This window comes from Bombus vosnesenskii, unplaced genomic scaffold (assembly GCF_011952255.1).
Source record: "Bombus vosnesenskii isolate JDL3184/JDL3185 unplaced genomic scaffold, Bvos_JDL3184-5_v1.1 scf7180000013276, whole genome shotgun sequence".
Classification (NCBI taxonomy): domain Eukaryota; kingdom Metazoa; phylum Arthropoda; class Insecta; order Hymenoptera; family Apidae; genus Bombus; species Bombus vosnesenskii.
This window is the reverse complement of record NW_022882934.1, coordinates 359201-375659: the sequence shown is the minus strand read 5'-3', so window position 1 is coordinate 375659 and position 16459 is coordinate 359201. Positions and strand designations below refer to the sequence as shown.

Sequence of the window (16459 nt, the reverse complement as noted above, 5' to 3'; positions counted from 1 at the left end):
AATTTCGAGTAATCGTAGTGTTTGCTTTTAAGGTGAAAAAGAATAAGTTCTATAGCCTGCGAAGTTGCGTTACGATATAGTATCGATCATTCCATTGAATCTGTCGCGAGTGAAATTTTGCTCTTCGCTGTTGATCAGATTCCATGATAATTATATAGTGTTCATATTCTATTTGTAAAATTTCCTTCTGACTTGCATTCATCGGACAGGAAATACTGTACACTATAAGCGTGTGTCATCTTTTCGATTTCCATAAACCGACTTACCACAAGGATATAATAAAAATGAAAATTAATTAACGCAACCTCGAGGAACATTTTTTTAGCAGAATATATAAGTACGAATAAAAGAATTCTATAAAGCAAGTCATTTGGTTTCGCTGTACTTGATTAACATAGATAATCAATATATTATAACGTCTACTAAATAAATTTCGATTTCTAATTGCGTCCTTTGTCTGTTATCTTTCTATTGTATCAATCCACTGAAATACAATTTCTGATTTCACAGGTTAATCTTCATTTTCTCCTTTGCAACGATCCTGATTTTATCCTTTATTTTTCTTGATTAATCAATGTTGTTTATTAAACAATGGTCATAATATGATAAAAGTCACGTACATTTTTTTTTTATTTATTTAAATTTTACAATTTGTCCAGTAGGACATTTGGTAAAATATAGCGGTATACTAATATAACATGTGGGTGGCTACCCCCAGCGGGGTACCATCATCGTGTTTGTTAGGTTATGTGATTTGTTAGGTTGTGAGATCTGTTAGGTGTTTCCTTTTTAGTCTCCTTTTTATGCTTGATGTGTCGACCGTTTCCGCTGCCAGCCGGTTTAGGTGCGTTGCTATTCTTTTTCTGTACCTTCTTGCACTTCTGTAAATCTCCTCTTGACCGTTGGTGTTCCCAGGTCTTTCCGAATGTCCTTGTTTCTAACGTACCATGGCGCGTTTGCTATTGTTCTGAGTATTTTAGATTACATTGCTATCTAAATTGGTTCTATTTTGGTTTTGGTTATTAAATTGATCTTTTTTGGTCATATGGTTTCTTAAAAATGAAAATAATATCAATTATACTTCTTCAGATGGAAGGAGAGAAACAGAAGAGAGGGGGAAAAGGATAAGGGAATCCAAGTATAATATACACTACAGAAACATAGCCAAAGAGGAATTACCAAAGTACTTAAGAAAGGAGGATGAAGTTTAAAGACCAAAAGTTGCAATAGCTTTTAGTCATTAGTTGATGATTTATGGTTCCTAATGCTTAGTTCTTAGATGTAGAATAAGCAAGGTAGTGCAATAGAGTGGAAAAGAGGTAGACATATAAGAAGAGAATTAGATGTAAGAGATGTAAAACCGAAAGTTCGTCCAAAGCCGAAAGGCACGGACTAAACAATAATAAAATAAATAAAAAAATTAATTCATTCAGCACAATGAATCACTATTGATACAATGGACGAATTAGCTTCTGTAATTAGATTAAACAAAATTCAAAATGTTCATTTTAAAATATAAAAAATACTAATGTATTTATCATTTTTTTCAAGCATCCGTCGAAGCAGTCGTGGCCGAGTGGTTAAGGCGTCTGACTAGAAATCAGATTCCCTCTGGGAGCGTAGGTTCGAGTCCTACCGACTGCGGTCGTAGAAATTCATTTTTTTCTTTTTTAAATTTATTATTTGTTGCTTATTTTTATTATTTGTAAACAATTGTTTAATTCGTACAACATTAATTAGGATAATTACCGATTACATCCACTTGTTAACTGAACATTTTATCTCAAGTAAATCACTTTATGTATGGCTTTAAAAGTGCGCGTTTTTTTTTATTGAAAAATAACCTTATCAGTTGACAGTTATATCAGGCCTGAACATAATTTATTCGGTGAATTGTACAATTCCACAATGGTAATATACCCGAGCAAAGAATCCACGGTTGTGAACAATTGAACTCCCTGTCAACTAGCTATTCCCCTAACTATCAGTCTCTGCTATGCGTTATCAATAAATTGAAGCGTTATTGAAAGATTATGGTATGATGTAATCGTGCTGTAACATCCTGATAGGATGATATAATCCTATTGTCACCAGTTGAAGATTTCCGTGAACTTACGACCGATAAATTCACAGTGCATTAATTAAAAACTAGATCCACATTCTGAAAACGGTAGGATTCAGATTTTCGAATACCGAAATTCGAATGTAATTTAAACTCAAATTTCTTAAAGCCGAATTAAAAAATTCGGAATTAATCTACATTTCATATAATTAAATCTAAAATTTCAAAACCGAAAGACACCTATCGAACTGAATAATATAAATTCAGCTTTCTAACGATTTTACGATATTTCGAAATATTCTATGAGTGTTTAATATCCATTTTTCACTACTCTAAAAATATGCAACGCCTTCGCGCGGTTCATTGCGAGTTCATTCCGCTTTCGTTCGTCCGTATCTTCGAAAAACGTGTTATCAATGAATAGATAGTCCGAGTGATCTCTGACGCAAGCTGAATGTAGAATCTCGCCGGGGAACGCGTCGTTTAAGCAATGAAATCTTGCGAAACAATTTGCAATTTGCATGCCATCTAGAAATCAACGCGAAACGAGTCTTTGAACATTCGTACTGGATACCAGCTCGTGATATCCATTGATAAATGATGAATAAACGTTGTCACTTTCAATTAATCGATCGTATATTTATAAAATATTTCACAATCGCAAAGGAACAATTTGTTCGTTAATAAGAAACATACCCAGAGTATCTTTTCTCACTCGATGTTCGTTGGCACATGAACAGAATTAATAACCACAATTTAGTTCCCTTGGGAAATTTACACAATTATTTAATCATCGTTCAGCGACGTAAGTCATGATAGCAAACGTTTGTTTTTAGAGACGCTTAGATTATTTATCAGTGGCCTAGTTTGGAGAATTCTCTAGTCAAACATAATAACGATTCACAGCGGAAATTACATATTCTTGTGTTATTCTAATATAGCGTATTCTATGATACAATTATGAAGCATATTTGTATACCGATTATTCTGCTAAGTATTAGGTTGTCCGGAAAGTCTTTCTTTTACAAACACGTCTTTTACAACGATGCATCTTTTGTATCATCGATGCATCAAAATTGTGATCTTTATTTAGATAGAACAAAATGCATCATACGTAATTCGATAAAATAATATTTTTTTTATTTATTTATTTATTTATTAAAATTACAATCAATTCTCGCGTTGAGAATTTTCAGTAATTCGATAAAATAATATGAAACGAAAAATATTGTGCATCCATCATTTCCTTATAAAACGAAAGAAACTTTTCGGACGACCTAACAAAAATACTTTAACGAGGAATAGTTAGGAGTCGCTCATTTTAGATTGATGAGATACTTCTCATTAAACACGTACTCGTATCTGTTTTGGTTACATGAATAATAATTAAGCAGAAAATGTTTATCATTTCCAACTGAAAATTTAAAATCGATGTTCTCGTAAATTCCTCGAAAGAGACTAGAAGTATTTTTATTACGAAGATAATAACTATTTCTAAGATTAAGTCACTATCGAAGTTTCGAAGGCTAGAAAAGATTTTTGAAAATTGCATCGATAAACGGCGACAGTTTAATCACAAGTATCGCGTTTCTTTTTCCGCTTCCGTCGGCGTTCACACACAAGGGAATTTTATCAAGTTACGCGTGTTCCTATTTACAATGAACGAAGCAGCGGAGGCTGGTCACGGCAGTTATCAGCGGATTAGCTGCGTGATACCTGCAATCATGCATGTAACACTATCGTCCACGTGCAGCACGTGTCGCCATTCGCATTCTTCCTCGTGTTGTCACGTCATTATTTGCGATCCTCGTTCATCACGTGCGTGAATCTTCATGATCATACGATATTCCATCTTATGGTCACAGTTTCATTTTACTGTCGAAAATATCGAAAAACGTGAGAAAAGTCAACTGCCTTTTCTTGGCAAAGTTGCATGCCGATGACGTTTCGCCAGTGACGTTTCTTCAACATTTTATTAACTTTTTATGTGATTTTGTTCTACGAATAGTATTTTTAATATTCATTCTATAAGCGATGCAGTATGTGGAACGAGCAGTAATATGAATAATAATTTTTTTTTTCATTCAAGTTCCAAAGAATTTTATTCCAAATTTTTATTTATTATATTTTATTATTATATATTGTCTTGTGTTAATTGGAAGATAGTTTAAGTATTATTGATGTATTACAGTACCTAACATTAGGATCGGATTGATAAAAATTTACGTAGATCGATAATAGTGGCATCAATACGATTTTGATCGAGACGTCGATAATATTTCCATGAAGATACCTTCGATGTGCTATAATCAAGATGAAAAATACCACCTATCAACTTTCTCTTAACATGTACTGCTATTGCATTCAAATTTGTCCCGATACATTTGCATTCTAATTTTCTTCTCGAACGTGTGTTGCATACACATGTTGCACGACCTGCGTAACAGCCTGCGAATTTCAAATAGACAGATCGCGAATTACGAATTGTGGCGCGTAGATAAGACTAGCGATTAAAAAACAAGCGCATCGATAATCGTGCGAACGACGGAAAGTTTCCGAGATGTTGCGAGTAGAAGCAGGCGATTCGTCAAAGTGTAACGCGAGCGAGACTTTCGAAAAAATGCATTCGCTCGATATCGACATGCAGATTTTTCACATTGTTATACAACGTCTTGCTTACCAGTTTACAAGTTGAAAAAATTTGAAGATATCTTTATCTAAAGTACAAAGAAATTTAATCGAAAATGATACTAATTATAAGTCGATCGATCGTACATTTTTATTCGGTTGATTCTTTTTTCGTAAACACTCAAAGGCGTTTAAAAAGCTCGTTTCAAAGACCGAGACTCGTTTAAAAATAGAGCGGAATAGACTAGAAACTGGTAAATTGTACGAATCGGCTTGATTTTGTTTCCTTCTGACGATTCCCACATACGATCGATGAATGGAATCGTTCATGTTCGTCTCTGTAGTGATATCACGAGCAACGATAGCGATGAGGATGATCGAGAAACTTTCCATTAGAAGCCTCGTCCAGTAAAGAGAGAATCAATAATCTTGACGAAAAGAATGGAAATAAAGGTATCTAGTAATCCTGATCGTTAAAAGAAAAATATATAATCGTTATGAGATTAAAAAACGATTAGAGAGAAAAGAAAAATTGCATTTGGACATTAACTATGGCATTAAATATGACTACGAAGGAAAGGAAAATAATTTTTTTTTATTTATTTATTTATTTACATTTTACAATTTGTCCAGTAGGACATTTGGTAAAATATTATAGCTTAGTGATATAACAATATAGCATGTGGATGGCTACCCCCAGTGGCATACCATTTTCGAATTTGATTGATTTATTTCTTTAGTGCGGTGAGTGTTTGCACGTTGGGTTATGTCCTTTGCGAGATTTGTTGGGTGTTTGCTTTTTAGTTTCCTTTTTATATTTGTTGCGCCGACCGTTTCCGCTGCCAGCCGGTTCGGGTACGTTGCTATTCTTTCTCTGTACCTTCTTGCACTTCTGTTAATCTCCTCCTTGACCGTTGGTAATCCCAGGTCTTTCCGAATGTCTTCGTTTCTAACGTACTACGGCGTGTTTGCTAGTATTCTGAGTATTAAAGGAAAATAGCAAGGAAGAAATATTTTTGGTTTATGAGACGAAGATAATCCAACGATCCAACGAACGAATCCAAATGCTTTCAGTCTCGTTTAAATGGCTCCATTAGTCATCGTGCCAATGTCAGGCGATTGATATACACGAGGTTGGCCTGCTTTGCACGAAACTATCGATAGCCATAAAATTTCAGTGACTTTTATTGCAAGCAAGTTCCAAACTATGGTGGTATTTTTATACATATTTGCAAAAATTTGAAGATGGTATCCCACTGGGGGTAGCCATCCACATGCTATATTGCTATATCACTAAGCTATAATATTTTACCAAATGTCCTACTGGACAAATTGTAAAATGTAAATAAATAAAGAATAAAAAAAATATTTGCAAAACAAAATTACTATCTTAAATTGTTAATCAATACGTTGGCGAATTCACATTGAAAATTGTTCAAAATAAAATTGTTCATTTCATTGAAAATGTACGATTAAGCGATTGAACTGATATTATTAATAAAGTTTTAAACAGGTGACATAGTTTATAAATTATCATTATTAATAAATGACATTAACAAAGTGGAGTATACTATATTACACGTAACTTTTCCATTTCTTAATAAATTATTTTATTATTAAAGATTGATAGTATTATTGTGGAAACGAGCCATTTTATTTACAAACCTAATTCACGTAATCTAATCCATGATTTTTTCCATTGCAAAACAGCGAGATTAAGTGGACGTTATTTGTTACATGTTTTCGTCGAGCTAGCGAGTTATCTGATTACTCGGCTAATCTAGGTGCAAATACTGTATCACGGTGTGACAAATATTAGAAGATACGTCTTTTTCTTGTATTCGAAAACGTAAACGAAAAATTGTAATCCTATCTGGAGTTATATTTTCGATCTGAAGAAATAAAATCTCTGAAGTTACTTGCACGGGTCTTCTGATACGCGTCTTAACAAAATAATCGATCGACGAATCCGTTGAAATTGGCGAGAATTTGCGACTGAAGGTTACAGAATCGAAATTGTAAAACGAAATCGCGTTTGGTTACAAGTTTTGCGATGATAACCGTAACTTGCAAAGGTATTACAAATGTTAGGCAGGTTTTATCGTACGACCTACGCATATAATTTATTAACATGTCACTGACATTTTAGAGTCACGTGAATTGGCTAATCAAGAAACAAGTTAAATTTCGAATGTACCGTAAAAGGTCAAACTCTTGAGTGACGATGGCAGAAATTTTTAAAGGCTTTCCTTTTACGAGCGAAACTCGAGGAAAGAAGCAGATAAGAAATACCTTAAGATACCTTAAGATACCTTAAGAAAGATACTTTTGTATTTTGAAAATAAATCTCAAAGGTACAGTAAATATTCTGAGATTCTGAGAGATAACGAAAGAAATCTTCATTTTTCATTTTCAAAAGCCTAACTGTTAGAAGCTGAAGGAAATTCCGAGAGGAATTTGTACCGTTCAAAGGAATTTTAGAAAAAGAATTTGTGTTTTTTTTATTCATAAACGTGTTTTAAGTCACGTTATTGTTATCGTTATCGCGTGATTTTGAAAGAAAATCTAATATAACAGAGTACAATCTAGTTTTCAATGCGATAATAATAATTATTAATCAACAACGATTATCGACATCGTTCTACCATGTTACTACGTTGAAGACTTTTAGCCACTTACTATTTTTAGCGAGAATTAACTGAATAAGAAATTAGATCAAGAATGGATCTCTATATCAAGAATTAATTATCTCTTTAACAAGGATTAATAACTATAGGCGCGTACTTAAAAACATTAGAGCTAACGAGACGTTAATATTGGAAATTTGATCGAGTACATACTTCGAAATATTTATCCAAAATTTTGATAAACTCGTATTCTATTTTATTCGATAATCAAATTTTACGCATACATGATATACATGATAATACCACGTTATGTAACATGATAACAATCCGATAATAATAGAAGCAATCGATACAACAATATTAATAGCAATCGATCGCGGTTACGAGAAGCGAAGTTGCTATAGTTGAGAGATGCAATGTGTTTGTTTCTTTGTTCTTGATGATTAGGCAAATCGTGTATTTATCTCGAACGTAAATATGCAAAAATACGTCACAATGAGCGTAGAAGCAAAATACCTAACGCCTAGGTTTATGACATTTAGAAAATACAATATAGTATCGCGTATATGCGAGTTATACTTTTTATGACTGTCTTTGAAAAAATTTGCATGAATATTTACAGTCTTCTTATGACGATTATAATGGTGTTTTTTTCTTAGCGATAGTTAGGAAATCTACTGTTTGCATAATTAACATACGCAGTTTGCTAACCATGATAATTTCGTTCTGTTATTCACAGTAGTACATCTTATGTGAGTCGATGATTATGAAAGTAGCGTGTTATTTTTTTTTTTTTTTTTTTTTCGAGATACACAAAGTTCTGTGTTTGACGCATGAACTGAATTCTGTGTTAACGACACAACAGCAAACACAGTCCGATAGTTCTGCAAAAATGGTTACGGATTATTATAGTATAATACGCGACGTAAAACAAATATCTTATTTTTAGGTTTTATACCTGGGCCATTTCAATACTAACCGATACATGTATTATTTTCAATGCCAGTTTTATTGCGCCTCTATTCCTTACGGTCAAGGTAATGACCCTCTATTTCGGTTTACTACTCATTGTAGTGTGTAGAATTCCACTAAAATTCCTTCGAGCACGTACCGTTTTCACTATCGGAATGACCATCGACTGCTAAATTTAACGTATCGCGCAACATTTTTCCTCGCTGGTGGTCATCGTAATCGTTGGACATCGCCGTTGCATAATTTTTTAATAGTAGAATTTCGCTTTGCATTTACTAACCCTAATGGAATATTATACTTTTCTTTTTTTTTTTTTATTCTTTCTTAAATTCCATCTTACTAATTCACAGTAAATTCTCCTAAGTTACTCCATTTTATTTAAAAAAAAAAAAAAAAGTATCGACCAGTCTTTATTCAAGGAACTTAACCAAAAGATTTCTAAAAGAATAGTTTAAAACGATCTTCGTCGAAGAATTAAAAATCTCGCTCGCTTCTACGCTCGTCTATTTTTCTCTCCAGTTTTCTAGTCCCCCACTTTCAGCGCAAATAGCGATGTCCTCCTCATGTTTTCTTCTCTCGATTACTATCTTTTTGTTTACTCGGCAATGATTTGCAAGAATACGCACGAGATACGGGGAAAAGGATCGCTAAATGTAAGGGACATTTAAAAAGGAAGAGGAAAAATATCTTGATCGATCGAAATCTCTTTTCGCTTAAGTTACGCGCGCTACGGCGGTGCGACTCCTACTGCGCAGTGGAGGGGAGAAGAGGTAATTGCGCGCGCATCCCCTCGCTCCCCACCACTCTTGACGGACAATGAGCAAAGCACTATATATGACGTCACCGGAGTAGGTCGCGGCACTCAGCTGACGACTGCATTCAGAAGTTCGAGAGGCCGTAACTCATTCCGATTATACTCGTGTTCAGGTACGATCACACAGACTCTGCTCTTTCGTACGTGCCGCGTGTGTGTGTTTAGAGATGATATTCCCGGATATTTCCCTCGGTCTTTTTTTTTTTTTCTTTATCTGTTTCCTGTGTTTATCGCATATATCTGCCGCATGATCCTTGTAGCTATTCGAAGCCGCGGGGTAGGGTGGTTGGACGGTTTGCCAAATTTTTTCTTTGTTTTCTTATTAATATATTCGGTGACGTATATATCGACTCTATCTTTTGGCTAAAGGTTTCGTATACAGGAAATTTCCTATTTATTTTGTCTACATTTTATTTTTCTTTTTATATATTTGCTCTCGATTTTTTTCAAAGCGACACGTTTTAGAGTTTTGTAACGAATAAATAATATTTACATGTACAGTATGTATTATCATACGTAGCGTCGAATCTACCGTAGGAATTACAAAAATTTATGAGATAACATCGTTCTTGTCTAGTATTGGCGACAAAAATCATATAGAAATAACAAAGTACTACAAATCGTAAAATTCCAAGACCATAAAAGATAAATATCCGTTGTCAATCCTAAAATAAACACCTTGTTTTTACCATGAATATTTGATCAATCTCAGGTAATAGACAGCAAGTATTTGATCTATCGTCAGAAATTATCGCGGTCGTTTTAAAACACACGTGACAGAAGACTCTTGATCCGTGTTCTCTTTTTCTTCTTTGCTAATTTCGTACATCTCAAGTAACTTAAGAACGTTAAGCGCTATTGCGACACGTGCGACACTAATTCCCTTGCAATTTGCTTTCATAGCAACATTTCATCGATACTTGTGTCTGTTAGCGCACGATTCATTCAAAATATTGCAATTTTTATTTTACAAAAGTCTGTATTAAATTTGTCATTTTTCTAACGATTGACGATACGAATATGTTTGTTAAATCTCGTGGTATGGGAGACTATGGTTGAAAGAATGTATGGGTGCAACTACCACTTGCACGTAGCAATCACGTGCACTTATCAGCCGCTGGAAAATTACTTATCCTATGGGGAAATGGCCGATACCCGTGCTTCTAAATGATTATTATGTGCCTTTAACACATCGTAATATCAATTTCTAAATATAGGAAGGCCAAGGAAATTTCTCAAGAAATAGCATTTCATTTTTCACGAAATTAAATCTTCCCTTGATTTATCCAGATTTTACCCTAATTTGTGTTACTTATATTACTTGTGAATTATTCTCCTCTATATAATACATTATTCGCTAATGAAACTGTTATTATGTTTTCACAGGCTTTAATCAAGAAGTCATACTAGATCATTTTCGAACATGGCCGAGTCATTGGAACAGATGCCAAAATCTGAGACGATCAGACTGCGGGAGCGATATATTGGGTAAATATCATGTTAATCGCGCGTTCCTATTTATCGCTGTTGTCATATGGAATAATATTCATTTCGAGCGTGAACACGTGAATCGATCGTTTTGCAGGCAAGCGTGCAAATTATTTTACAAATCGAACCCTTTGAAAATTGTTCGAGCCGAGGGGCAGTACATGTTCGATGAGAGAGGCAATCGTTTCTTGGACTGTATCAATAACGTTGCTCACGGTATGAAAAAGATGTTAATATATTAAAATATTTTTTTTAATCTAAGAAGCTTCAATTCGTAAGAATAATTGCCCTAAATAGATAATTTATAGGGACTAAAATAGAACAAATGAATTGACTAATTCTTATCTAAACTGTGCATAGAATCGTATATTTAAATTAGATAAATTATTTAAATCAGATAAATAGCGTCTATGTAAGTTTATAATTGAAAGCTTCATTTTAAAAGAACTTCGTACACACGAGTCTAAGAGAATGAAATATAAGTTTGCGAATGATAATAAAAAAATATAATTTCCTATGAATTAACACGGATAAATAAATAAATTTACAGTGGGTCACTGCCATCCAACGGTGGTGCGCGCAGGCCAAGAACAAATGGCTTTGCTCTCCACCAACAACCGTTTCCTCCATGACGATCTGGTAATCTGCGCGCGTCGTTTGACCTCGCTTCTTCCGGAACCACTGTCCATCTGTTTCCTGGTAAACTCGGGCAGCGAGGCCAACGATCTCGCTCTTCGTCTCGCTCAAACGCATACCAAGAACAAGGATATTATCACCTTAGATCAGTAAGTTGTCGCATTTAAAGCAAATCAGCCACAAAAAGTATTCACCTGTTTCCCAAAAATAACGTAGATTAGCGATAATCTACGTTTAGATAATTACGTTTAGACAAACGTGACGATTTCGTTCATCGACTAAATTATCATTCGATCGTTATAGAAATTTTTCCATATTCGATTATTTATTGTAATATTCGTATATTCAGCAATTTTTCATATCTTCTTCGAAACAGTTATAAATATTTGAAAAAATAAATCTTCTGAAAATAATTCGTAAAACATTTCTTCTCACGATCGAAGGAAAATTCTATGAGAAACGAAATCGTTGTCGTCCAACAGGCTTTTGGCTTTTTCCGACTAAATATATGCGACCCTCGAGCAAAAAAAGAAGTCGAAAATCACTGTGCGTTGTTTCTTTCGTGAGAAAAACGTGTCTCGACCATTTGCAGGTAGCCTTCGTTTTCCCTTTCTGATCGGGGCAAAATTCAGTGAGTAGCCATACGATGCGACTAGAATAACACGAAGGCGATAGGAACACGATGAGTTTTCAGGCTACGATGATTTCTCTCAGGCAGACTACGTTCCTTTACTCGACAGCCGACTAATCGTGTGGGTTTTCTTTTTTGCTTGTTTGCAGCGAATGAAAACGCTTTGGAAGATACAAGCAACGTGGCCAACGCGATGCGACGAGACAACGAAAGAAGTTGTACATGATCGATCGGCGAATTTTCGTGCACGCACAAAGTCGACAAAGTCACATAAAGCTATTGTCGTTTTAGGTGACACGTACGTGCCACATGTACGCCACACAACAAGAAGCCAAGCAATATGGATCGGGACTTATCTACGAAAAAGTAATTTTATATCCTGATAGAAAAGATGCGAAGCCAAGAGGCAACAGCAGGGGCGAATGTTGTCGATAGAAAAGAAGCGAATCGAGGGGGTGTGTTGTGACACGAAGTGGGCCAAGGGGAGCTTCGATAGCTGTACAAGTGAAATTACGTTGTTAAAAGCGTGGTCGTGCACACGATGATATCGTCATGATTCAAAATAGTTTAAGAAGCTTTTAAATGCTTTTTTCGAATTGAACAGATACGCAGTAGGTGGAAATTTATTATAGACCTCGCGAAAGATGGAAATTTTAAATTTGATATTTGAAGGGTGAAATTCATCTCGGTACTTGCAAACATCGACGTTTCAAATTTAAGCGTTCAGGGGATGCAATTCATTTCGAAGCTTGCGAAGGTAGAAATATCAAACCTGGCATTTAGCTCATGAAAATTTACCCTAAATCTTGCTTGAAATCTTAAAGACCGAGATGTGAAATAACAAAATCTAACATTTACAAGAAAACAAGAGAAGTTTAAATGAGAGAAAATTCAAATTTATTCGGAATATAGAAAACGCAAGTTTCTTTGAAACTTTAAAACCAATCAAAACAAGAAATTTTAGATACAACTGCTATAAATGATAATTCCCGAAATGAAAATTCTTTAAGCATCGCGCGTCTAATAACTGAAGAAATCTGATTAATCGAGTTTCAGCAATGAACATGTGACGATACCTTGGTGAACACGCATTGATAGTTTCATGATTCACTCACGCTCCCTTTGCAGCTGCGCTATCCTCAGCGTCTTCAACGTTCATCCTTTGCTTTGCGAGTGACGCGTTGCGAATGCGTCTCGCCTCACGACATCAGGTTCTTTGATAACGTAATTTTACGTTATCGAGCTATCAGCGTTCCCTTTTGCTTTGTTATCGATACTTCCGCAAACTGAGACAGCGTGAAAAGCGAACGTATATTTCGCGAATCGTTTTGTTCTCTCTCTTCCTCTCTCTCTCTCTCTCTCTCTCTCTCTTTATTGTCTTTCCTAATAACGAAAATCGTTGAGTGAAGTGAAGAGTTTCACGAAGAGAAGAGAATGACCATTTTCAGGACGTGTCGAAGAAAATCGGATAAGATGGCCTCGTCGCCGTACGGAGGATCACAGTGAAATGACGCTTAGAGTTAGAGCTTGATAGTGAGCTTGACAGAGAGTGCTGAGGTGGCTGAAAACAAACTGTCGTTTAACGTTGTTCTTTCTTGCTTTTAGTGCTTATCATGGCCATTTGACTTCGATGATCGATATTTCGCCGTACAAGTTCAACAAACCGAACGGGCCTGGCAAAAAAGATTGGGTTCACGTGGTAAGAAAGTTTTATCAATTTCTATTATTATACTGAAGTTCGTCGAAAAAATATCTGAATTCATAATATATCTAAAACAATCTAAATAACAATAGTAGCCTAGATAATCTACGATAAATTGTTGAACCTTCTTCAATGACTTTAATATCGAGAAACATGTTGATAAATTTTGCAAAAAAATTATCATCGTATATAATATGTGTCCAATGCATTCCATAACTTTAGAATAACTCTATTCGTAAGATAAAAGAATGTATACTAAGAAAACCGATTCGTTGTGCCAAAAAAAAAAAAAAAAAATTCTAATAGACGTAGATTCTGATAAACAATAAATACCATCAACATCGTTATTATTATTATATTTATAATCGTAAGAAGTATTCGTGAGAATAATTGAAATTTTATACTTCAGAAATGTTTGAATGCCAATTATCTATGTTCGGTGTTTAATGTGAGCTTCTCGTATTTATTATTCATAGGCACCATGCCCGGATGTTTATCGAGGGAAGTATCGCGATATCGACCATCCTAACGAAGATCTGGGCGTGAAGTACGCCGATGATGTGAAGAATATTTGTCAGAATCTGAAGAACGAAGGCAAAGGCGTCTGCGCTTTCATCGCTGAAAGTTTAATGTCTGTCGGTGGGCAAATTCTGCCACCACAGAATTACTTCAGAAACGTGTACAAGTGAGTATGTTGCTCTATCAGCGTCGAATTTCTTAATATAGTTGATATAATTGTTGATATAATTGGTTACCTACCTTCAGTTTCGTTAATACTATTTGCATAAAATAACAGACACGTTAGAGAAGCCGGTGGTGTTTGCATCGCGGATGAAGTTCAAGTCGGATTTGGAAGGGTTGGTAGCCACATGTGGGCCTTCCAGCTTTACGGCGAGGACGCTATACCGGACATAGTCACCGTAGGAAAACCCATGGGTAACGGACATCCTGTGGCAGCTGTGATTACGACACCGGCCATTGCTGGAAGCTTCAAAGACACTGGAATAGAGTACTTCAATACGGTGAATATCAAAGTTTTTAAATCTCCTCGTTCTTCGTATTCTTCTCAGCAAGAAAACCTTATCGTTTACGAATCGACGAATTCAGATATCTTCCTTCTTTTATAGAATATAATAAGAATAATAATAATCATTTACTTATTTTACATTATGAAATTAAAAACCACGAAACACTTACGATTTGACCTTTGTCGAATCTTAGTATGGGGGAAACCCAGTGTCCTGCGCCATAGCAAATGCCGTGATGGAAGTGATCGAGCGAGAGAATCTTCAAGAGAACGCTTTGAAGGTTGGTAATCATCTGATGACGGAATTGAGGAAGCTGGCCAAGCGACGAAAAATTATCGGTGACGTACGAGGTGTCGGACTGTTCGCGGGTATCGAGTTGGTGCGCGACAGGATCGAGAGAAGCCCAGCGACCTCGGAAGCGAAGCACGTGGTCTCCAGGATGAAGGACAGGAAAATTTTGATAAGCAGCGACGGCCCGGACGACAATATCTTGAAATTGAAACCACCGATGGTATTCACGATTGAGAATGTAAATCACTTGGTGTCTACTTTGGACGAAGTTCTCGAGGAAGTGGACATTGGCGTCGAAAAGGTGATTGTTAATTGGTCTTTCAATTGGAGATATTAATTGAAATTAAAACTAGAAATATTAGAATATTAGAATGGAAAAATATTATAAGACGTTGGAAATATTAGAAGAGATATTTAGACGAGATTTTAGAAGCAGAGTTGCGAACAACTTACGAAAAACGAATAAACGAAGAGCAGGATTTCTGCATGTCAAGATGTTTCGAAATTATGAATGTAATTTCTAGATTTTCTTATTGAATGATAACGTAGATTATGCAATTATGTCGCGTTTGAGCGAGAAAGCGTGGACACGTTTCGATCGGAAACCGGATGCAGAATGTTGTAACATTGCGAAGTACACTTTGTTTTTCTGAATGAAAATGTCTGACTTTGCAAAGAGATCGTCGTATCTCATCCGGATGAGCGATATTTCGTCTCGACAGTTTGCATGTGCCTCGATAACCAGTGAACCGTTAATTACATGTTTCTTCGATATTTTTTATAGATAGTAATTTTGCATGAAAGTCTTTTAGATATCGCTTGTTTGATTAATTCAACGATCTTTTCAATTTACTTCGTACGTGATTCCATGTTAGCAGACACGATAGAAATATTTTTAAGCGAACGTTGCAATCTACGAGGTTCTCCAAAATTTAGCTGGTTATTAATTCCTGATAATTAATTAATTATATGTTTTTAGAAGTACGAGCCCACGACGACTATTTTGAAGGCGACGATCTCTAAAATGGACGTGGAAACGGATAACACCACGTGTTCAAGCGGGAAGCCGTTGCTTGTTCGCGCCAATTAACGATTAATTTAAGCTGAACCTTATATTATAATATATTTATAAAACACGATGGCCGTGTGCCTTATATTTAAGATATTACTGTTCGTGAGCTGAATGATTATTGATAAATATGTTGTGCATGTTTTTGAAGAATATCGTGTGTATATGTATGAAAAGAATTACAGGTGAACAGAGAGAGATGAGACTATAGTTAAGATTTAATTAAACGTCGAGTTTAAATTCGAAGTAATAATACTTTGGAATATATATTGTAATAAATATAATCACTATAAATATACTATATTTTTGCATATCCGTTTGTTTGATTATTATTTCCGCTGGTAGCGAGATAGTTGAAAGAAACAAGTACAAGTAAATATGGATACAAGGAAGAAAATTCAATGTCTGTGTTAAAATTGTTGACTACGACCGTCGTTATTTAACGTTCAAGCTTTTTTGCAAAATCAAAGATCGAACATTACAAGATAATAATAAATACTAATGGAGATTA

General features: G+C 35.2%; 1 protein-coding gene and 1 non-coding gene across 2 annotated transcripts; both read left to right on the top strand.

The window, feature by feature from the left end:
* The first annotated feature begins 1562 nt into the window (after positions 1–1562).
* On the top strand, positions 1563–1644 carry Trnas-aga. The gene has a single exon. It is a non-coding gene; the product is annotated as a tRNA-Ser (tRNA).
* A 7437-nt stretch (positions 1645–9081) lies between these two features.
* LOC117231929 (alanine--glyoxylate aminotransferase 2-like) lies at positions 9082–16164 on the top strand. The gene is made up of 9 exons (XM_033490940.1): positions 9082–9216; positions 10490–10591; positions 10689–10807; positions 11142–11376; positions 13464–13557; positions 14037–14245; positions 14357–14582; positions 14782–15180; positions 15859–16164. Exons 2-9 carry the CDS (start codon positions 10527–10529, stop codon positions 15967–15969), a joined length of 1458 nt encoding a protein of 485 aa, XP_033346831.1. The 5' UTR covers positions 9082–9216; positions 10490–10526; the 3' UTR covers positions 15970–16164.
* The last annotated feature ends 295 nt before the right edge of the window (positions 16165–16459 follow it).